Source organism: Rhineura floridana, chromosome 5 (assembly GCF_030035675.1).
Source record: "Rhineura floridana isolate rRhiFlo1 chromosome 5, rRhiFlo1.hap2, whole genome shotgun sequence".
Taxonomy (NCBI): domain Eukaryota; kingdom Metazoa; phylum Chordata; class Lepidosauria; order Squamata; family Rhineuridae; genus Rhineura; species Rhineura floridana.
The window spans coordinates 73,513,310-73,535,673 of NC_084484.1; the positions used below are offsets into that span (position 1 = coordinate 73,513,310).

Below are 22,364 nucleotides of genomic sequence, written 5' to 3' on the forward strand. Positions count from 1 at the left end.
TGCAGCCACTTTGACAAGCATTTCTAAGTGCTGGGCTGAATGCTACAGCCCATCCATCCTACTACCTCGTCTGGTATGATTAATGGGCAGTTTCAGGGATGAGCAGCGGCACTCAGCCTGGCATTGAAAAGGGAAGCACCATGCAAAGCAGCTGCCACCATCTTTTCTCCACCATTTTCCTTGGGGGAACACCATGAAATGATGGGTGCAGAGGGTACCTTGCCCACATCCCCTCAAACCTGGTGCTAGCCCTGCTTGCCAGTTTACCACTTCCAGATTCGGGGGATGGGAGGGAACAGACATCACTTAATCATGTGTCATTTGTAAATCACAACAATGTTCCACATATGATTGTCCATTTCTAGTCTATCAGTTTCTTCATTAGTTAATGAAATTTTAAATTTGCAATGGAGAATTTGTGGCCCTCCATGATCATCATCATGACCATTGGCTATGCTGTGTGTAGCTGATGAGAGTTGGAGTCCAACTACAAATGGAAGACAACAGGTTCCCAGCTTTAAACATTGCAATTGTACAGTGGAAGGCACTTTTCTGTGGTTTCAACCTCACAATGCAAGACCCACAGTCATGTGGGTGGGGCCAAACACATGAGTCTCCTCAGTGGGACACCAGTTCAGTGGGAGAGACCCACACATTTTGAGCTGTCTATGTAATGTATAGGCTTTAAACATTATAGTAGCACTGTGGGATGAAACCACAGAAGAGTGACTACTACAGCACTATTGTAACATTTAAAAGGTACATAACGATACTGGGAAAGCATCTTAAGAATTGATTTCTAAATTATTCTGTGTAGAGGCATCTCATTCTGCACTGAGATACCCCACTTGTACAAGGACAAAAAGCCCCCACTTTAAGATACCAGGCCTCTTGTTCTTTCAGGCCCATGTAACAATCCCTTCCACTTTATTGCTGGTGTACTATTGTGCTAGCAAAAAGATTACTAAGTGGGAGGTTAGAACGATTTGTAAAAGCATCAGAGCAGAGATGGAACGGCTCTACCTTGTTTCCTTGGGCAGGATGTTGCTGAAGCTGATGCTGCTCAAGCCTGTGTTTGAGTGGATTGCAGGAGCTGCAGGTAGAATAATATTAGGCGAGCTGCTAGTAGTAGGGTTTTTTAAAAAACAACTGGTGGTATTTAAAAACAAACAAAAGTAATTATGAGCTTCATACACACCACATACCACATGCAGCAGTAATCACAGAGGGATTATTCAATAGAAATGTTTGGGAAATTTTGCCAATATACTGTTTTAAAATGCTGGTACGTGAAAGGGAGGCTATCTCTGATTAGATGGAAAACTGTGTTCTACCCCTGAAATGTGTCTTTCGCTAGATCCGTTCTAGTGTTTAAACAGTGCTGCTGATACAGTTTGAGCCACATCTGATTAAACGAAATAAGACTTAAATGTCAAGATCTAAAACTAATTTCTGCCTTTAGGAAGTTCTCTTATTATTACCAGTCTCCCTAGGCTGTGCAGTAAAAATCTATTTAATAATATTCACAACCACTGAATCTTACATTTATAGTCATTTGGTTGTTGTTTTCCCCCTTATCTTTAGCTTTCTGCTCTGCAAGCCAAGGTACACTATCTCAAGTTTCTCAGTGATCTGCGGCTGTACGGGGGCCGTGTATTCAAAGCAACATTAATGGTAGGCTTTCCCTCCTTTCATTCTTTTTGCCAAGTTTTCTTCAAGTGGATAATTAATGGGGCAATTAATAATTATTTGCTGTACAACTAATATTGAGCCATATCATGCAGTAGCTTTATTACAGCTTCAAGAAATCTCATTTTAATCAGGTGCTTTATTATAGAGTTTTTGTCCCTTAGTACCAAGTAAATATGCTGATGAAAATCTTGTAAAATTATTTTATATAAGTGCAGTGTGTAGTCCACAACCTGGTTAAGATGGATAATGTGGATTTATTTAATGCTGAGTATTAAGTGGAACTGATACAAATCCACATGTAAAAAGATATCTTCTTTTTTGCTTCCTGTGTTGCAGCAGGGTGAAAAGCGTTCTGAGGTGACACTGTTAGTGGGACCACGATATGGTATCAGCCACGTAATAAACACCAAAACAAATCTGGTAGCCCTGCTGGCAGATTTCAGCCACGTGAACAGAATTGAGATGTTTACAGAAGATGAAACTATTGTTAGAGTAGAGCTTCATGTGCTGGATGTAAAAGTAAGTTGAACGGTGATATGTCTCAGTTGCTTCAATAAGAGCTCAGTATCATATGAATAAAAAAGGAGAGTTCAAGCATCTCTTTAAATTCAGTGATCCATCAAGGTCAGCATCAGGTCTAATTAGCCTTTCTCTCATGGATGACAGAGGTCTCCAAGCGGGTATTGTTGCTCTGCCTACAGCCCAGAGACAGGAAACGCCTCAGCAAACATTTGCTCCTCCCCTCGTGCTGCTGAGGCTCAGTTCTTTTCCTGTCTCAGCCCAGACTACATCATTTTGTGAGATCTCTCTTTACTGATTCCCGTTAATGTTATTTGTATTAATTCTTACCTTTAGCATTTGATTCCTGGTTTTCCTCTGCTTCTCTCCTTTGTTTCCTTTCGTTTCTTACATTGAAAAAAAAAGTTTTTGTTAGCGTTACTATGGAGAAAGCGGTAAAGAAAAAGTGTTTTAAAAAGGCAAGCCACGGCTCGTCAGTAACCGCAAGCAGTGTCATTGTGGGAAGGAGTGGAATGGCAGCACCCGTCTGTTCACCAGTCCACCATTTCTGAGGTAGCACCCACCATTTCTGAGCACATGCCATTTTGGAGCACAGTGGAGCTACACCTGATGAATTCCTTTTTCCAGATCCCCTGTATTTGATGCCAAGTGTGGATGGGGAGCAAGAACCCCACCCTCTGTTGAGGAGGCGGTAGTAATGGGGTATGGCCAGTCAGACCACACTTCAGTTGTAGAACAGCAGCCTGTTCACAGATCAGGCCAGTTGCAACAGGTTACTCCCCCATCCAGCAACAGCTCAACAGGTCTTGCTTCCCAACCTTTTCTCTCCTGAAGTGTGGTGATTTTGCTCTTGGCTGTTGTTAGAGCTCAAACTGTTCTCCTCTACTGTGTGTGGTGATTTTGGCCTCGCTATTTTTTGCCCTTGGCTGCATTTAGAGGTCAAACCGCTCTCTTCTACTGTATGCGATTATTTTTGGTTTCGCTAATCCACCACACCCCTCTACCTGTGTGGGTGTTGATGAGTCCAGAACTTATCCATATAATGCCTGATTAGTCAGGAGTTTATCCATATATGTCTGGTACCGCTCCCTTTCACTTTAGGCATGTAACCATGGCTGGGCTGTCCTGGGCTGTTTTTAGGGATATCATTATTGACGTACAGCGCAGTAATACGCAGCTGCAGCCATCTCAGTGGCCATCACTTTCATGGCCCGTGTCAGAACTAACTCCACTGGGAGGAATCTTGACCTGCAATTTGGACTTCACCTTATGTGAACAGTACTTGGTTACCTTAGGCCCTAAGGTAGGCAAGGCAGCCAATACCTTTCAAGTACTCCTTCTCAGAAATTGCACCAGAGCAGCAATGCTCAGTGTGGACGTTGCTTGTGGTGAGTGAAATGGGCAGCTCTTTATCCCTCTCTGCTACGTTTTGGGTCCTAGCCTGTCCAGTGACTGTGGAAAGGGCTTAGCTTACATTCAGAACCCTGAGGAAATGGCCTAGCTTTGCTACGCAGAATCCTTGGCCAGAGATATGGCGTAAGCCTCTCCTGAAGAGTTTTTCTCGCCATTGTTATGGTCCTAGTCTGTCCAGTGCTGGAAAGGGCCTAACTTTATCTTTAGGAGCTCTTGGACAGAGATATGACATAGGGCGGGGATATGGCATAGCCCTTTCGTAAGGAGTTCTCCCGCCTTTTTTATGGTACCTCTGTTGTCACTTGATCCTAGTGTGTCTAGTGACGGTGGAAAGGGCCTACATTTCTGTTCTGAACTGTTGGGCAGAGATATGTCATAATCATCGGCTGGAAAGCTTTTCCATCTTTTTTTTTATGAGGCTCAGAAACAGCAGGTTCAATATTTCTAAGAGACTTGATTCCCTTTTCCCTAGGCCTGAACACTAGCAGGCCTGAACACTAGCAGGCCATTTCCAGGGCAACAGTAGAATAATGTGGTGACTCCTGTTGGGGGCCTCAGTGTAGTGAAGGCATATGGATTGCCTCATGAGCCTCAGCTCAAAGCTCCAGTTCTCTCAAGGCCTGAATGGCAGCAGGCGATTTCTGAAGGCAACAGTAGAGCAACCTGGTGGCTACTCTAGGGGACCTCAGTGTAAGGAGGGCATATGGATTGCCTCATGAGCCTCAACTCAAAGCTCCAGTTCTCCCAAGGCCTGAACAGTAGCAGGCCATCTTCAGAGGCAATAGTAGTATAATCTGGTGTCTCAGTATAGTGAAGGTATATGTATTGCCTCATGGGTTACAGTTGAAAGCCCCAGTCTGTTCCTACGGATAGTGGCAGCCCTTCAAAACTCTATGTAATTTTTGCTGCCCTTCTTAATTGCCTGCATACATTTTTTGTAGCCCTTCATAACTGCCTCTGTGAATTTTTGGATTTATCTGGGTTCTTCCTTACGCAGGAGGTTCTTGCTGTCATTCCGGTGTGCAAACGTAACTAAGCAAGATAAGTAGCTTGCCAATTACTTAAGGTTTTCTACCCTATCTATCTCTAGAGCGTCAATACAAGGATCCAGTTTGCCTAGTTGAATAATTACAGCCCTTCATAACTGTGTTCCTTCGTTACCATCCTTGGTAAATGTAAATTAAGCTGACTGTTCAGTTCAGTTTTTCCTTCACTACCAGGTGCCTGGACGACTTAAGACAGTTTAAACTCCATTTAGCGTTTACTAAGACTTACTTCACAGTTGCACTTCGTATAACTAGTCTCAAAGTTACACACATTGGCATATTTGTATGGATATTCGGCTTCACTAATGATATCTGGTGACCACAACTGGCTTAAGAACATAAGAAGAGCCTGCTGGATCAGGCCAGTGGCCCATCTAGTCCAGCATCCTGTTCTCACAGTGGCCAGGGTAGCCGTAAGATGATAGTAAGGCTACCCAAGCTGTTGGCTATCTCTCTGTGTAACCACAGGGTGGCCTTAAGACAATGGTAAGGTTATGGAGCAGTTCGTGGATTCCATGGGATGCAAGGTTCTTCTTTTTCTGCCAAAAAACTCCTTAACGAATTTTGATTGGTTTCTGGGAACAATAGTCTCTGAGATGTTTCTTTCATTTTAAAATTAATCAGGTGTTTTCATATTGCAACTCGTTTCCTCTAGCTGACTGTATGAGGTAATGCTAGTCGAACATCTTGACCTGTCGGTCATGTTGCTGGAAATGGTAAGTTGGAGTTTACTCCATCGTGGCATCTCCAGTGCATCCAGCCATGATGTTTTCACGGTCCCTTTGCCCATCTCATTTCATTTCAATCCAGCTCATCCTGTGGAGAAGGCTGGTCAATTATTAGTGTGCGAAGGGCTCTCTAGGTTTACCTCGGCCGTACAGGAGACGTTTGCTTGCCTGAGTTCCCATACCATTCTCTAGCATAAGAGTTACCAGGGCCTCCTTTCCTCATATTTCTTTCCACAACACAGGAAAGCAGGAGATGCAGGTCAGATCTGGCCCTCAAATGTTATCATGATGCTGATGGTAACCTCCTTTGAATCTTTGGGATCAGTCCCTGTAGGAATTCTTTCCCTTCAGAATAGTTTTCGTGGCTATTATGACAGCATGTAGGGTGTCTGAGCTCCAGGCTCTATCTGTCGAAAAGCACCTATGTATTTTCCACAAAGACAAGATGGTGCTACGCACTAACCCAACCTTTGCCGCCAAAGTAAACACGGCCTTCCACAGGCATCGGGAACTAATTCTTCCTTCTTTCTCTCATAACCCTACTACATCAGAGAAGGCATGGCACCCATTAGACATTAGATGTCTCTGAAGGTGCATACTAATAGAACCAAACTGTTCAGGCGATCCAAGTCCCTATTTGTGTCCTTCCATCCTGCACACTACGGGGAAGAAGTATCAAGTTCAGCCCTAGCTCGTTGGGTCAGTCTTTACATTTCTTTAGCTTATGAGTCCCCACACTTGCATTCACTACTGCAAATTACAGCACATTCCACTAGATTGGCAGCCGCATCAGTGGCTTATTCCACAAATGCTCCCATATCAGATATTTGCAGGGCAGCACCGTGGTCTATGCCTAGTACATTGACAAAGTGTTACAAGATTGACCTTTTAACCTCTGCAGAGGCCTCATTTGGCTGTAGGGTTCTACAACAGGTCTTATCTTCTTAGGCCCGCCCTAGGTCTGCAGCTGTAGTACGTCCCACTTAGAGACCTCTGTCATCCATGAGAGAAGGAACAGTTTGTTCTTACTGTAAACGGTGTTTCTTCATGGATGACAAGAGGTCTCCAAGGCCCGCCCATGCAGTAATTCGTGTGGTGGATGGGACTAAGTTTTTAGGTGCCATGATTCCTTTCTGGGAATTGTCTTTCAGGTCACTTGACCTTGTTTTTTCTCTGTTCATGTTCTGGTTAAATGTTCTCCCATTCTGAGTTGGTACTTGAGGCTGATATCTAGAGCTTCACAAGAAAAGAACTGAGCCTCAGCACGAGGGGAGGAGCAAATGTTTGCTGAGGCTTTTCCTGTCTCTGGGCTGTAGGCAGAGCTACAATACCCGCTTGGGGACCTCTTGTCATCCATGAAGAAACACTGTTTATGGTAAGAACAAACTGTTCCTTCTTTTCATTTTCTTATTGTACCTTGGAATAATAATCTTAGTTACTTGAAAGCTCACAATGAAGTTGTAAAGGAGCTTAGTTTGAAGTTTGATTAAAAAGAACAACCATAATTAAAATTATTATTTTGAAGAATATTTGTTTTCTCTTTGCTTTTTAATGTTTATTTTTCACTTTCAGTACACAAATATTTTGTGAAAGAAATTACTAACAATATAAGGCTGTAAGAGATGTTGCACGTATTTGGGGAAACATCCACCTCTGTACATCTCCTCAGAAAACTAAATATCAACAAACCTTTTTCAGACATTTTAAAATAAAATGCAGCCCTGCTTCTAAACTGACAAGCTAAGATTTGACTCAGCACATTTTGTTAACTTACACTATTTTTTCCCCAAGACTGCTCTAAAGAAACATTACACCCAAGCCCATGCCATTTGGCATAAAAAGAATGACTGCTTCAAAACAAAACACTTTGATCAAAAGTGAAGAGAAAACAAGTTTTTCACATGCTTGACTATTGTGGGAGTGATACAGAGCCAGTAGTTAATTAAATTTTATTTTCTTATCTAACGGTGGGAGATTTGTATGAGTAGGTTATTTAAAGTGTTTGATGTATGCCCTATTCTGGCATCATACATCTCATTAGTTCTGATGAAATATTTGATATCCAACGACCCCAGAATCTGGTGAGGGCACAGAGTCTTTGTCCACCAACCATTATGAAAGATACACATTATCTCTACTCCTTCTGTGACATGGGAGAGATCCATGATGGCTCTGGTCCAAGAGTGTCTGTGTGTACGTGTATAAGGTATCTTAAGAAAATAGGCCCCATTTGCCTTGATTGGCATTTCCTCAAAAAAAAAAAAATCCGTAAGTTCAACTGTCCATTTTAGAATATAGCAACTGGAACACCTTTAGGACTCTGCACCTTCTACTGCCGTTGTTTTAATGTTATTGGAAGTGGAAGTCAAGGTCACAAGATATGTTGCACCTGGCAAAAGAGAAAAAGTGTGGCATAGGAGGAGAAGGGTGCCTTTCCAGACTCAGGGGTTCTCTCCAGACCATGAGGGTTCCAACAATTCAGCTGTGCATCAACCCAGAGCAAGTTTTGAACTGATCTACATAAATGCATCGGTACAGAGCAAAATGAAGTCCAAAAGTAGCCCCCTAGTATGTGAGGGAATTATGATGTATCTTGAAGGGGAGAGTTTCCCAGTGATGGAGGTATGTGACATTGGGTATCATAACTCATATTTTGTGGTGTAGTGCCAAATGAACTATCTAGGCTATTCACACAGCAATTTGTTGAAAACAGAACTGGGAACTGGGCACCAAATTCAGCATCATAAAAAACACATAAGACAGTGATAACTGCAACTTCACCACCTCTTTTTGAATTCCTGAGGTATAAATCTTGCAAAAAAAATGGCATTGAACATTAATCAGCACACTTGGTGCCAATTTATCATTTTTGGTAGCATGGCTCGTGTATTAAAATAACCTGCCTTACATGTTTTGAGGTAATATCAAAACAATAGCCTAGAACTGAGATCTGGTGTTTGACAAAGCAAAGGTTTTGCTGTTTCTACTCCTCTGGTAACAGTGCTACACTTTCTTAGCATGCCCTTGATTAATTCAATGGAGGAAGAAGAAACCATGGTTTTTCTTTTCCTGTCTAGTAGCTGTAATGAAAGCAAAACAATAAATTGCCCCTTGGCTGAAATCATTAATCTTCAAAGTTCATTCCAGGCCCTCACATTTGTACAGACGAGATGATGGATACACCACTGCTGCTTTTAGTTAACCGCCCCTCCAAAAAAATCCTTTTCTTTTTTCTTTTAGTGTGCTGGGCATTTGCAGATGGGAAAGGGCAAGACTGGCAATTAACTTGGATGTGCAAAGTGGCTAAGGGGTTTCTCTCTCTTTTTAACTATTAAAATAAGGTGTTCACCTCGCACCCCTCATAACAGCATGAGCCCCTTTATACCCACTCCCTCTGTCTACACATCCTAGAAGGGCTTCAGAGCAATGTGACACCATATGATGTTGTGTCATAAGAACATAAGAACATAAGAAGAGCCTGCTGGATCAGGCCAGTGGCCCATCTAGTCCAGCATCCTGTTCTCACAGTGGCCAACCAGGTGCCTGGGGGAAGCCCGCAAGCAGGACCCGAGTGCAAGAACACTCTCCCCTCCTGAGGCTTCCGGCAACTGGTTTTCAGAAGCATGCTGCCTCTGACTAGGGTGGCACAACACAGCCATCATGGCTAGTAGCCATTGATAGCCCTGTCCTCCATGAATTTGTCTAATCTTCTTTTAAAGCCATCCAAGCTGGTGGCCATTACTGCATCTTGTGGGAGCAAATTCCATAGTTTAACTATGCACTGAGTAAAGAAGTACTTCCTTTTGTCTGTCCTGAAGTGTGCCAAGAGGGAAGCAGCCAGCTATACTTCCTGGAGTGACTCCAGAGCAGCATGATGTCATATTGCATTGTGTGATTCTGAAGCCTTTCTAGGAAATGTAGGCAGAGGACACAGGCATAGAAGGGCTCACTCTGCATCAGCAGTATGATCCCCTTCTTTACAAAGTTAAAGAGAAAAATAGCTCTTGTACACCTCGTACATAATAAGGAAAGAGTGGAGCAGCCAGGGGCTGAGGCCAGAAGGCATCTAACACAGGGCCAGTTCAAACCTGGCAGTGCCTCTGACTTCTAGTCAAAGCAATAGACTTCATATGTAACTGCTGCAGTCTCAATGTTTCTGGCTTTAACAGTATATTAGTGAAGATATGTCTCAAATTTGTGGAAATCCTGTTGAACTTAGTTGGACTTGCTTCTGATTAAAGATGGAGGATCATGCTGTCAATTTAATTCCATTTAGAAGATTTGCTTAATTTATGTTCCTAATCTGATATATTTTAGTCCCTCGGATTATAGTCTTGATTTAACTACACAATGGCTTTCTTGTCTTTTTTTACTTAGCCAATCACTTTGCTAATGGAATCTTCAGATGCCATGAATCTTGCGTGTTTAACAGCTGGATATTATAGACTTTTAGTTGATTCCAGGCGTTCAATATTTAACATGGCCTGCAAAAAAAATAGCGGAAGCCATGAAGCAGGTAATGAATATTTATAATACAATGAAGGCACAGCTATACAAAAAAGTACATCAGTTTATCTTTCAAGTAAGTTTTTCTTCCAGTCAGCAGTGACCTCTTGGAACCAAAAGTATATATGTCAGGATTACCATTTTAAAGATGGCATGCTGAACTTGAGAATGTCTTCAGATTCATATCAATTCCCTTACCATTCTCTGTGTCAACCCAAGTAGAATTGTTCAATCTATTTATTTGGATATGCAGTCAAAATGAATTGAGTTTTTTATTTATTCTCACAGTAAGTCACTGTAAGAATTCATTGTGTGAATTCTTCAAGAAGTATAAAGAGATGATAAAGAGCAACTAAGAAAGCTGTTAGAAACTTAATCCAAGATTATATGAAAAGGGTGAACCTACAAATATGGTTGTTTAGGAATAACTTTAAAGTATCCCAAATAACATACATTGATTTGATAATTCACCCCCACTCTCCATGTTCCAATTTTTAGGGATCGAAACTAAGGGGAAGCATAACCTCCATGGGCCTGAGTGGAACTGTGTAGCGAAAACAACTACATTCCCAGCAGAAGGAGAGCAGGAGGCTCATATTTTTGTAGACTCAAAACAAAAAACTGCTGATGCTTCTGATAGCATCTTCTGTCCAAAAGAACACAGGCATCTTTACATAGAGAGTGTTTATAATTCCAGTGCTCTTGATCAGCAGCTGGCCAAACAAGAGGACTCCACAGAGGCAGAAGAAAACCTAAATTTAAACCAGCAATCTGCAGTGTCATACTCAGGAGGACTGGAATCAAGCAAGAAAACACAGGGATCTCCAAGAGCTGCAAAAGTTTCCTTTATTTTTGGAGATCACAGTTTGGATGACATTAACCCCCAAACTCTTGGCTATGAAAGACTATTGGATGAAAGTCCAGAAGCACTGGACAAGCAAAGAGCTCTTTATATCAGCCACGCCAATGACATCAAGGATTTGGAATTGTCCCCAGATGCTGAAACCATTCAGTTTGCTGCTAATTCTGTTTATGCAGGCTTAAATGAGGGGAAAATATTTGGAGCCACAGAAGGAATAGAAGAGCCCTTGCTGCATGATATTTGCTATGCAGAGAACACAGATGATGCTGAAGATGAAGATGAAGTAAGCTGCGAGGAAGACATTATGGTAGGAGAAATCAACAGGCCTACTCTTCTCAGCCTTTCAGGTTCCAGTGATGACATCATTGACTTGACATCACTCCCACCTCCAGAAGGTGATGATAATGAAGATGACTTCCTGTTGCACTCTCTAAACATGGCCATTGCTGCTCCTCCACCTGGATTCAGGGATAGCTCTGATGAAGAAGATTCTCAGAACCATGCAGTACAGTACAGAGAAGACAAGGAGGAAACTAATAACATTGGGAGTGATGATATTCCAGTGTCACTTATTGATGCTGTTCCTACTAATACTGAAGAAAAATGTGAAAAGGGGCTAGATGATGCTGTGGTTTCTACTCTTCAGGCACTAGAGGCCTTGGCTGCTTCAAAGGAACAACAGGCGAATGACAATTCAGGTTCTTTCACCACTATTACATTTATTCATTGAAACAAATCATACCATTTCATCCATTTTCACAATTTAGCATTTTCACCATTTAGCCTTTTTGGAAACATTTCATTATTGTTGTTGTGTTTTTTTGCCATCATCTACACGTACCATGATAGAACTACCATTATGTTAAGTTGCCTTTCTTGGAAACTATGCAATATGTGAATCAGTATTCTAGAACCATTTTTAAGCTTACGAAACCTATTTTTCTTATCAGTATATTGAAATGCCTGACATGGTTTTATTAATTGGCTCTTATTTTTTGTGGCATACAGGTGTAGCCATCTTGAGAGCATATAGCCCTGAATCATCATCAGATTCTGGCAATGAGACTAACTCTTCTGAAATGACTGAAACGTCTGAATTGGCCACAGCACAGAAACTGAGTGAAAATACCACACATATGTTTTTGCCCACTAATGAAGGTTATCGGCCACTTGTGGAACCGCAGGCCGAGTTCTCCATCACCAAGACCCAAGCTGGAGGACTCTTAATGAAGTCGGTACAGTCTTTGGCTAATCAGCCAGTTACAGAGCTACAGTCAAACGTTGTGCCTTCCAAGCAGCTTCTCCATTCAGATAACATGGAGATGGAACCAGAAACCATGGAAACAAAATCTGTTACTGAATATTTTAGCAAGCTGCACATGGGGCCTGTGGTATATTCTTGCACTACTAAACGGAAAAATAAGGTGAATGAAGGGGAAGGGAAAGCAACCCCTGATGGCAATGTTGTTATGAAAAAACAGAAGGGGTTTAAAAAGACAGACACTGATGAGCAAAAGGGTAAAGTCAGTACTCTCTCGTCAAGAGACGGCCAGCGCATAAGCACTTTTAATGTGGAAAGAACTGCCTTTCGCAAGGATGGCCAGAGGTGGTATGCTGCTTCAGAGGAAGGAGCAGTAGAGAAATCAAACTCAGAAACAGTGAATGGAAAAACAGTTCCAAGAGTTTGCAATCTTGGAAAAACAGAGATGGATTGTATAGAAAAAATGGATCCTGAGATTAATCATACTGGTGTTTTAGGACATGGGCCAGATGAACATTTTATTTCAGATGTGACTACTCTGTCTTCTCTCAAAGACCGAAATGACTCTGAAGATGCTAATTTATCTGGGGATGGCCATCTCTCAAAGCTTCCAGAAGTAGACCAGAGTGTGACTAGATTATGTGAGTATCACCTAGCTAAGCGCATGTCCTCCTTGCAGAGTGAAGGCCATTTTTCCCTGCAAAGCTCGCAGTGCTCGTCAGTGGATGCAGGGTGCAGCACAGGCAGCAGCACCTGTGGAACTCCAGTCGAATCTCCTCTTTGTACTTCTGATCCTAAGCACATGATTATACCTGACTCAGGAGGAAAAGGCATTAGCTATGTTCCAGCAGATGAAAGAGCTGCCATGCTTTCCAGCCATGGAGCAACATACAAGGAGCTGCATCAGCAGTCTGAAACTGTGTGCCACAGAATGGCAGTGCCTGTTATGCATTCTGCAGTCAATTCTGCTGACCCATTATTTGGCACTTTGAGAGATGGATGTCACAGGATCCCCAAGATTAAAGAAACTACAGGTACGGCAGCACCAAAGGGTTAATTTGATATATAAAAGACACATGGGTGCTGTTTTTAAAACCATTAAAATAAACTTGAGTACCCCAAGTTGACCTTAGCACTGCTTCCCACACTCACTAATCTAGGAATCCCACCTGTTCAGAGGAGCATAGCCCATTGTGCATATCCAAAAACATAGGGTCACATATACATATGTCTGATTATCTCTGTCATTTCACCTCAGAAGTGAGGAATCAAGTGCTATGCACATGTATGCCTGAAGCAAACTCTCCAGTTTGAAAATACTGTAATAGGAGGCTGTAACAGGAACTCAGGGATCGATTGAGGGGAAGACTAACTTGAGATGTCTGTCAGACCTGGCCTATGTGGGTAGGGAAAAAGCAAAGGGAGAGAGGAAGGAAGGCAAAGGCTTGCCTGCAGGCCGTGTTAACAGGTCTCTTGCTGCACAATCCTGTGCATGTCTACTCAGAACTAAATCCCATTGAGTACAGTTTGATTTACTCCAAGGTAAGTGTGTATAGCAACTTCAGGTGCTCAGACTAGTGAGCAAACCTGATGCAGAAGCTCCCATTTAGGTCTATCAGCATCAGAAACCTATTTGAACTGGTGAGGTTTGTTCCCTGTTGCAACATTCTCTATTGGCCATAGCTAGATGGAAGTGCACTGATTAAGTCCCAACCTGAAACCCAAACCATGTGATGGATGCAGTTATGTGTTTCTTTCTCCTGAAAGTTTTCTCCCCACCCCTTTTTCCCTCCCTCCCTTTCTTTTTATAACCTAAAAGAAGCCTCAACTTAAAAGCTGCTTCATTTGGGAGCAGAACAGCAGCTGGGGAAGAGTCTCCTTTCCTTTCTACCATTTGTTCTCTTGATCTCAGGCCACATCAACACCACATATTTAAAGCATTCTTATACCACTTAAACAGTCGTGGCTTACACACACACACACACACACACACAAAAAGAATCCTGGGAACTGTAGTTTGTTAAGGGTGCTGAGAGTTGTTAGAAGACCCCCTATTCCCCTCACAGAGCTACAATTCCTAGAGTGGTTTAGTATTTATTTGTTTGTTTATTTATTAGATTTCTATCCTGCCCTTTCTCCCAGTAGGAACCCAGGGCAGTTTAACAATCAATCCTTCTTCTCTGGGAACTGTCTATAGAAGCAGAGGCAGCAGTAGAAGACAGTGCCTTTTACCAGCTTAGCTGGTATGGCCAACTAAAGAAAGGCGGCCTAGTCAAAGTTATGCATGCAGTAGTACAGCCAATTAAGTGCTTGTTTCCCCTGGTCAATAAGGTTGGAGCTGGGATGAGAACTGTTTCTTCAGCAATGAAGCAGCCCAGACTGGCAGCTTATATGGGAGCTGTAGGCTTCACCCCTACCTGGCTTTCAGTAAGGCATTGATCTGCCTAAGTGTTTCCATGTGCTTTCTCCTCCTCCTAAGTAGCCTCATGTACAACTACCTGGACAGTTCAGCAGTGGTTCTTTAGTTCCTGCTTGCCTTGCCATCTCCTTTGGTCCAGGGAGAGATAGGGATGAGACAACTGGCCAGAGATCCAGCCTGCTGGTGTGGGGATGTCCAGTCCTGGGGCAGGAATATCCAGATTTGATGGCTCCTCATGGTCATTGGCATTGTGGACATCTGGAAGTATCGCAATGGGGAGGTGATAAGCCATCATGAAAGACAAAGGCAAGGCTTTCTACACCATGTTCCTCTCTCCCACTCCTCCCATGGGCAGACTCCTGGTTACTCATCTGCTGTGCCCACTGGCCCACATATGCTGTTGATTAATGCCAGATCGATACACAATAAGACCACACTCATCCATGATACCATGGATGAGTGTGCCAATCTGCTATGTATTACTGAGACCTGGGAAGGTAAGGTAGGAGGAGTTGATCTAACCCAGCTTTGCCCATCTAGATACTCAGTGCAACATCAGCACAGGCTGCAGGGATGGTGGAGAGGAGTTGCTGTGGTCCACAGAGCTTCTATCTCTGTCACCAGGAAACCACTCTGCCTTGGAGCTGGCTGTGAGGACCTGCACCTCATGTCAGGCCAAGGAAACAGTAAACTAGGGTTGCTGCTGCTGTACTGTCCACTCTGCTGCCCAGCAACTTCCCTGACCAAGCTGGTGGAGGCAGTCTCAGCAGTGGTGTTGGAGGAGCCCAGAACAATAGTCCTTGGTGATTTCAATATCATGCTGAGGCTGCCTCTCTTGTTCAGGCTCGGGACTTTATGACCTCCATGACAACCATAAGGCTGTCTCAGGTTGTCACTGGTCCTATACATATGGCAGGGCACACCGTCAATTTGGTTTTTGCTCCAGATGGAGGAAGGGATGGTCTGGGGATGGGATGGATGGATGCCACCCCATTGTCATGGTCAGATCACATCCTGGTGAAGTTTGGACTTACAGCTCCAATCCTCCCCTGTAGAGGTGGTGGGCAGACTAAGTTGGTCCGCCCCCAGAAACTAATGGAATCCACTGGATTCCTGAATGACTGGGAGGAGAGGTCCTGTAGATAGAGCAGGTGACCCTGTTGAAGCCCTTGTAAAACTGTGGAACAACAAGATGTGTCGGGCTCTTGACACTGTTGTCCCTAAGTACCCTCTCCGGCATTGCAAAGCCCAATTTGCTCCTTGGTACACCAGTGAACTAAGGATGATAAAACAGACTGTACGATGGCTAAAGCACAAGTGGCTAAAGACATGCTGTGAGGCTGACTGGTCACAAGTGAAACAATAACCATGTCTACTGTGTGGCAGTGAGGGTGGCGAAGAAAGCCTACTTCGCTGCCTCTATCATACCAACAAGTAGCCCTCCAGTGGAGCTTTTTCATGTTTCATATTGTTAACATCTACTCCAGCAATTCAATTTTAGACCCTTTGGAAGTCCACTCTGAATTGTCTTTAAGGAACTTTGAAAGTAAAGTTGCTTACCTTCATAGCAATCTTGACGCCCCATTCACATTTACTGTAGTCTTCAGTGAGATATCCAATACAACAGCCTTTCCCAACCAGTGTGCCTCCAGATGTTGTTGGACCACAACTCCCATCAGCCTCAGCCAGCATTGCCAATGGCTGAGGCTGATGGGAGTTGTGGTCCAACAACATCTGGAGGCACACTGGTTGGGAAAGGCTGCAATACAACATCTGCAAATTCTTGGGATCAGTTTCAATTGATGCAGCCTAATAACATGGACATGGTGCTTGCAAAAATGTGGCCAGCAACATGTCTTCTCGACCCTTGCCCTTCTTGGCTTATTAAAGCTTGACAAGAGGGTATGATTGAGTGGATCTAGGTCAATGCGTCTTTTGCAGCAAGGAGTGGTCCCAGCCACCCTGAAAGAGGTGGTGATCCAACCATTCCTGAAAAAGCCCACCCTGGGGGACCCATTGGCTTGTGACAATTACCGCCTGGTCACAAATACCCCCCTTTTAGGGAAGATGATCAAAAGGGTTGTGGTGCAGCAATTGTAAGTACTCTTGGATGAAACAGATTAACTTGACCCATTCCTGTTTGAGTTTGTGCCTGGTTATGGGACTGAATTGGCCTTGGTCACCCTGATGGATGACCTTTATCAGGAGAAGGATAGGGGAATACAACCCTGTAATTCTTACTTGATCTCTCAGCAGCTTTTGATACCATTGACCATAGCATCTTTCTGAGCCAACTTGGTGAGATGGATAACAGAGGCACTGTTTTACAGTAGTTCTGATCCTATCTTGAAGATTGTTTTCAGAAAATAGCATTGGATGATTGTCTTTCAGCCCCTTAGCAGTTGTGCTGTGGGGTGCCTTAGGGTACCATCTTGTCCCCAGTGCTATTTAACATCTATATGAAGGCATCGGAAAGGGTCATTGGGAGGTTTGGGGCAAGGTGTCAGCAGTATGCTGATGATACCTAGCTTTATTTCTTGGTAACATCTGAATGTGGATTGGCTGTGCAAGGCCTGGACCAGTGCCTGGACTTGGTGCCAATCAACTGACTGAATCCTAGCTAGACGGAGGTGCGGTGGGTAGGTGGTTCCCAAGTCTGGATAATTAATCAACTGCCTGTTTTGGATGGGATCATACTTCCTGTGAAAGAGCAGGTTAGTAGTCTGGGGGTGGCTCCTGGATCCATCTTTGTCGCTAGAGGCCCAGGTGACCTCAGTGGCTAGGAGTGCCTTTTACCAGCTTTGGCTGGTAAGACAGCTGCGGCTGTTTCTGGATCCTGGATACTCTGACCACTGCTGTCCATGCATTGGTAGCCTCCAGGCTGGATTATTGTAATGCATTCTATGTGGGGCTGCTCTTGAGGTTGGTCTGGAAGCTGCAGCTGGTGCAAAATGCAGCGGCCCGACTGTTCAGTGGGGCAGGACATTGTCAATATATTACCCTACTGCTGAAATAATTGCACTGACAGCCCATTAACTACTGGGCTAAGTTCAAGGTGCTGGTTTTGGTATATAAAGTCCCATACAGATTATGCACAGGATACCTGAAAGATCATCTTACCCCTTATATACCCAGTAGATCACTGTGCTCTGTAGGTGAGGACTTCCTGCAGATACCATCTCATCAGAAGATCCATTCCACACAACACAGGAAGTGGACCTTCAATGTTGTGCACCTACCCTTTGGATTTTCCTCCCCTTAAATATTAGACAGGTGCCATCTCTGTTTTCTTTTTGGCCCCTACTGAAGATCTTCCTCTTTCAACAAACCATTTAAGTAGAGTCCTTATCCCAGTCTGTGTCTGTGTTGGAATTGTTTTTAAGACATTTTTCAAGATGGCTTTTGAAAGATGTTTTGTTTTTAAGGTGTTTTATAGATGTTTTTAATGTTTTATCACTTGTTTGTTGCACTGGGCTGGATGTAAATTTAGTAATAAATAAAATAAATCTGTTGGAGGGTCCTGTTCCCTTTACTTCTCATATGAGACCTGAGATTTGAAGTGTAGGCAGGGCTGAACCCAGACACAGAGACTGCTATAATGTTCTCTTTGTAGGGTTGCCTTTGAAAACCACCCAGAAGAGAAAAAATTCTTTGTTACTTTGTGCGTCTTTCTTCCAATACATTGCAAAAACAAAACAAAACATTAAACTTTCTACTTAAAATTATGAGAGTAGTAAAACACATGAGAGTAAGGTTTTGGAGCAAATAATAATGAGAATAAACATGGGTTTTGGAGCTGATTTGGAAGTGCATAAATGGCATTTTATCGAAACGCAGCTTTCCACCATGGTCAAAGTCTGAGGAAAAGTAGTTCCTGTGATGGACAATGATTAGATGTCATCAAGAAACCTTACTTCCCAAACCTTGGAACATTTTCTCTTTTTAGTTTCCTTTTCTTTTTTAAGTAATAAATCAGTGAATGAACAGAGAAACATATATGCTGATTTTTAAAAACCAAAGGGGGGTCATCCTGTTAGGGGCAAAGCAGATAGCTAAACTAGCACTTGACTCATCACTACTAGAATTATACAGCCACAAGAGTGGCTGTATACTATAGTCAGCATGGATTTTTCACATTCCTCAATGTTAAATTGAAAATACCCTCCATGCCATTCTGATTCTTCTTATAAGCCCATTCCAAAACAAAACCTTCCAAAACTTATAGTTCTGAACTCAGAAATGCTTCTTTAGCAACCCTCTAAATTTTCATGGCAATACACGAAGCAGTGACAGAGAACTGAGAGTTCAAAGTGTAAAAAGAGAGAGAGAAAACAGACCCTTTTTGGACTTTTTTTCTGTCAGAGTTCTCATAATTAGTTGAAATTAATTAAAAATCAATCATGTTCATAGAGTACCTGTAATCCTATTACTGACCTTGCCCCATACCCTGCCCTTCATCTTCTGCAGTTGAAAGGTTTAAAAAATGCCTGGCCGATTTTTAATTAATTTAAGAAATTTAGCATTGAACTCAGTGATAAGGCCAGGCATGCTCAGTAAGAACTGACTGTTAGTGTTCTAAAAGCCAGACTCACAGCTGCTGGGCTTGCCTAATCAGGGGGCAACACCCATTCCAGACCTTTATTTCACTTTAAACAGTCATGGCTTCCCCCAAAGAATCCTGGGAAGTGAAGTTTGTGAAGGGTACTGAAAGGAGAATCCTATTCTGCTGACAGAGCTCCAGTGGCCAGAGTGGTTTAACAGTCAACTGCTCTGACTGAAGCTCTGTAAGGAGAATAGGGCCTCTCCTAGCAACTCTGAGCACGCTTCACAAGCTACGCTTCTCAGGATTCTTTGGGAGAAGCCATGACTCTCAAGTGAAATAAAGGTCTGGTGTGGATGTGGCCAGGGACAGCTTTGGCTTAAATTTGGGTGGGAGGCTAAATGTGCCTGCTGTAGAATAAAAAGGTGGGGGAAACCCTGAAAAAGAATGATACTGTTTGCAGTGTTTTTCTTTTAGAAAGGAAAGGGGCTTCCTCTCTGCCCAGTGCCCACCCATCCAATCACCTCCCCTCTTGCCCCTCCCTCAGGTCAGTTTCACCTATCCTAAGCATGATTGCACAGGAATAAATCCCACTGAACTCAAAAAGCATGCAAATGATCAAACCTGCCCTCCCCTCCTCCTCTCTCCGATCTCTTGCCCCTACCTTCCACCTTCCTTCACCCCTCCCTTCCCCTCCTCCCTCCCTTTCCAATCTCCTTCCCCCTCCTCCTTCCCCATGGTCAGTTTTACCTATCTTAAGCATGATTGCATGGGAGTAAATCCCATTGAACTCAATAAGCATGCAAATGATCAAACCTGCCCTCCCCTCCTCCTTCTTCCCATCACCTCCCTTTTGCCCCTTCTCTCTCCCTTCCTTCACCCCTCCCCTTCCAATTCCCTCCTTCATCCTCCCCCTTCATCAGCTCCCCCCTTCCTCCTTCCCTCTACTGTCCCCTCCTCCCCCATGGTCAGTTTTACCTATCAGAGCCATGATTGCATGGGAGTAAATCCCCCTGAACTCAATAAGCATGCAAATGATCGGACATGCCTTTCCCCTCCTTTCCCTCTCCTCTCCCTTCCTCCTCTCTTCTTCCTCACCTCCTCTCTTCCTCCTACCCTGCCCACTCCAGGTCTCCCTCCCCATGGTCAGTTTTACCTGTCCTAAGCATGATTGCATGGGAGTAAATCCCACTGAACTCAATAAACATGCAAATGATCAAACCTGCTCTCCCCCTGCTCCCCTCCCCATCCCCTGTGGTCAGCTTCACCTATCCTAAACATGATTTCAGGGGAGTAGATCCCACTGAACTCAGTAAGCATGCAAAGGATCAATCCATTCTCAGCAAACATGCACAGGATCTTATTTCTTACCTCCTGGATTGAAAAGCAGAGAAATTCACTAATAGGCAAAGAACCTTACAGTTTAAGAACATACCTATAGCCCACAGATATTTCTATCAAACTTTAAAAAGCAGAGAAATTGGGCAGCTGTAATGAATGCACATCAATGATATCTGGGTAACAAAAATGAGTATTCAGAATGTTCAGCCTTTATTTTTATTTTTTGAAAGTAGTTAATACTGTATGACTGAAATGCTCAGTCTCTCAAGGGCTTATTGAGGTGATGCTTAATTATTCTCTTTGCTCTTCTACTCCCCCTAGTGTAGCTCTCACAGAGCCTGCGACTGGAAGACAAAGAGGCATGCCTTCAGCTTATTCTGAACAGCCCAGAGCTGATTCCATCATGGTATCATCCCACATTCACTCAGAATCAAAGGTGCCAAATCAAAACCAAGACTCTTTTGATGTTCCCAAAGTCAACCAGTCAGGTGGGGTAGCAGTTAGTTTATGGCCATACGAGATGATGGGGGGAAGCCTCAGAATGCCACAGAATCGGAAAGTTCTACGACGTAGCAGTAGCATCACAGAATCTACAGGCGTGGAGATGTTTCTTGACGAGAAAAAAGTCACCATCAGTGTGTTATGTACAGACATTGCTGAAGCAGGTGGCTCAAAATCAGGAAAAAGAGAACTCCCTCTGAGCAAAACATTATCAAAAAGTTATTCCCAAAGCTCTGTGAATGTCAACAGTGTGGGCTATAAGATATCTCCCATCTTGAATGCTATCCAGGAGTCCAAGCAGTACAGAACATTGCCCTTACGAAAACTAGATGCCAGCAACTGGAAATGCCATGGTCCCTTTAGCTATTGTTTCTTAAAGAGAGGAAATGCTGAAGAGGATGATGATGAAGATGAACATAAAAACAGCACCCAGCTCTCGTGCCTCTATCGTCCTGAGATACAAGACAAGGTAGCAGAACCACCCACTCAGTCTCCTTCCATTGGAAGTGAGGAAAATGGGAAGGAAGGTGCGGAGGCCCCTGGAGATGAAGAAAACAGTCCAAACAGCAAGAGCAATCCTGGAGAGCAGGGTGGTCAAGCTGATACGAATCTCAGCGACATGTCCTTTGAGGCACGAATTGCAAGACTCATCGTAATGAAGGAGAAGAATTATGCAGTGCCTGATGGATTTCTTGCAGCACAAAAAGATGCCAATGAGCTCCTCTGTTTGGTCCGATCAAGTGTGGGGAAGAGGGAGGATCATTCAGAAACATATGACCTTAAACTTTCTCAGTACAAACAACTGTTGTCTGTAGAATCAAGACAGTTGGGAAGTGCCTGCAGGAAAATGGCCATGGCTGAAAAAAGCCCTGAAGAAATGCTTGTAGCTATGACTTCCAGCTTTCAAGTACTCTGTTGCTTAACAGAGGCCTGCATGCGTTTAGTTAAAATCATGAACTCTGAAACACAGCAGGAGGAAATTGTAGCTAAAATAGATGAGGTTGTAATAAACTACATTTGTCTTCTAAAAGCTGCAGAAGCAGCATCTGGCAAGACCTCCAAGGACTCTAGCATTAAACTCTTGGCTCGTAATTCAGCTACCATGGCCACTATCGTAAGCACACTAACACGTTCTCTTAAAATGCTTTTAAATAAATAAACAGAAGTCACATCATAATATACCTTTGCAAAGCCATACATTAAAAACAACTTTTATTTACTTGTACATGTATGAACTAATGTGTTATATATATATATATATATATATATATATATATATAAACCTGGTGCGCTCTCTCTGTGTATATTTTGTTATTTTATATAAAATAGTTAGAGATTTTTTAAAAATCTATGAAACTTCTGGCCAGTTCTATCTTCCTGTGTTTTTTTCTTTTTTTAAAAAGATGAAAGGTACAAGAGCATTTGGACATTTGACTTTTTCATAGTCAAATCTACAGGGGTTTGATCTTAATTTCTTAAGACTGCATTGCTAGCGGAATTACTTCCTTTTTCCCTCCAGGTTTATACTTGGAAATT

The 22,364-nt window shown here is 43.1% G+C and overlaps 1 protein-coding gene across 8 annotated transcripts in view; it reads left to right on the forward strand.

Moving 5' to 3' along the window:
• The window catches only part of FRMPD4 (FERM and PDZ domain containing 4), a 404,750-nt gene extending 382,733 nt beyond the window's left edge, over positions 1–22,017 (forward strand). For 7 of the 8 annotated variants that reach the window (XM_061627112.1, XM_061627111.1, XM_061627116.1 and 4 more), the window contains 6 exons: positions 1,585–1,674; positions 2,029–2,211; positions 9,776–9,914; positions 10,403–11,464; positions 11,775–13,061; positions 20,649–20,732. In XM_061627112.1, coding sequence (XP_061483096.1) covers positions 1,585–1,674; positions 2,029–2,211; positions 9,776–9,914; positions 10,403–11,464; positions 11,775–13,061; positions 20,649–20,653 — 2,766 coding nt within the window. In that variant the 3' untranslated portion in view covers positions 20,654–20,732. Of the gene's footprint in view, positions 1–1,584; positions 1,675–2,028; positions 2,212–9,775; positions 9,915–10,402; positions 11,465–11,774; positions 13,062–20,648 lie in introns of all 8 variants that reach the window. The other variant, XM_061627118.1, reaches the window with a different exon arrangement.
• The last annotated feature ends 347 nt before the right edge of the window (positions 22,018–22,364 follow it).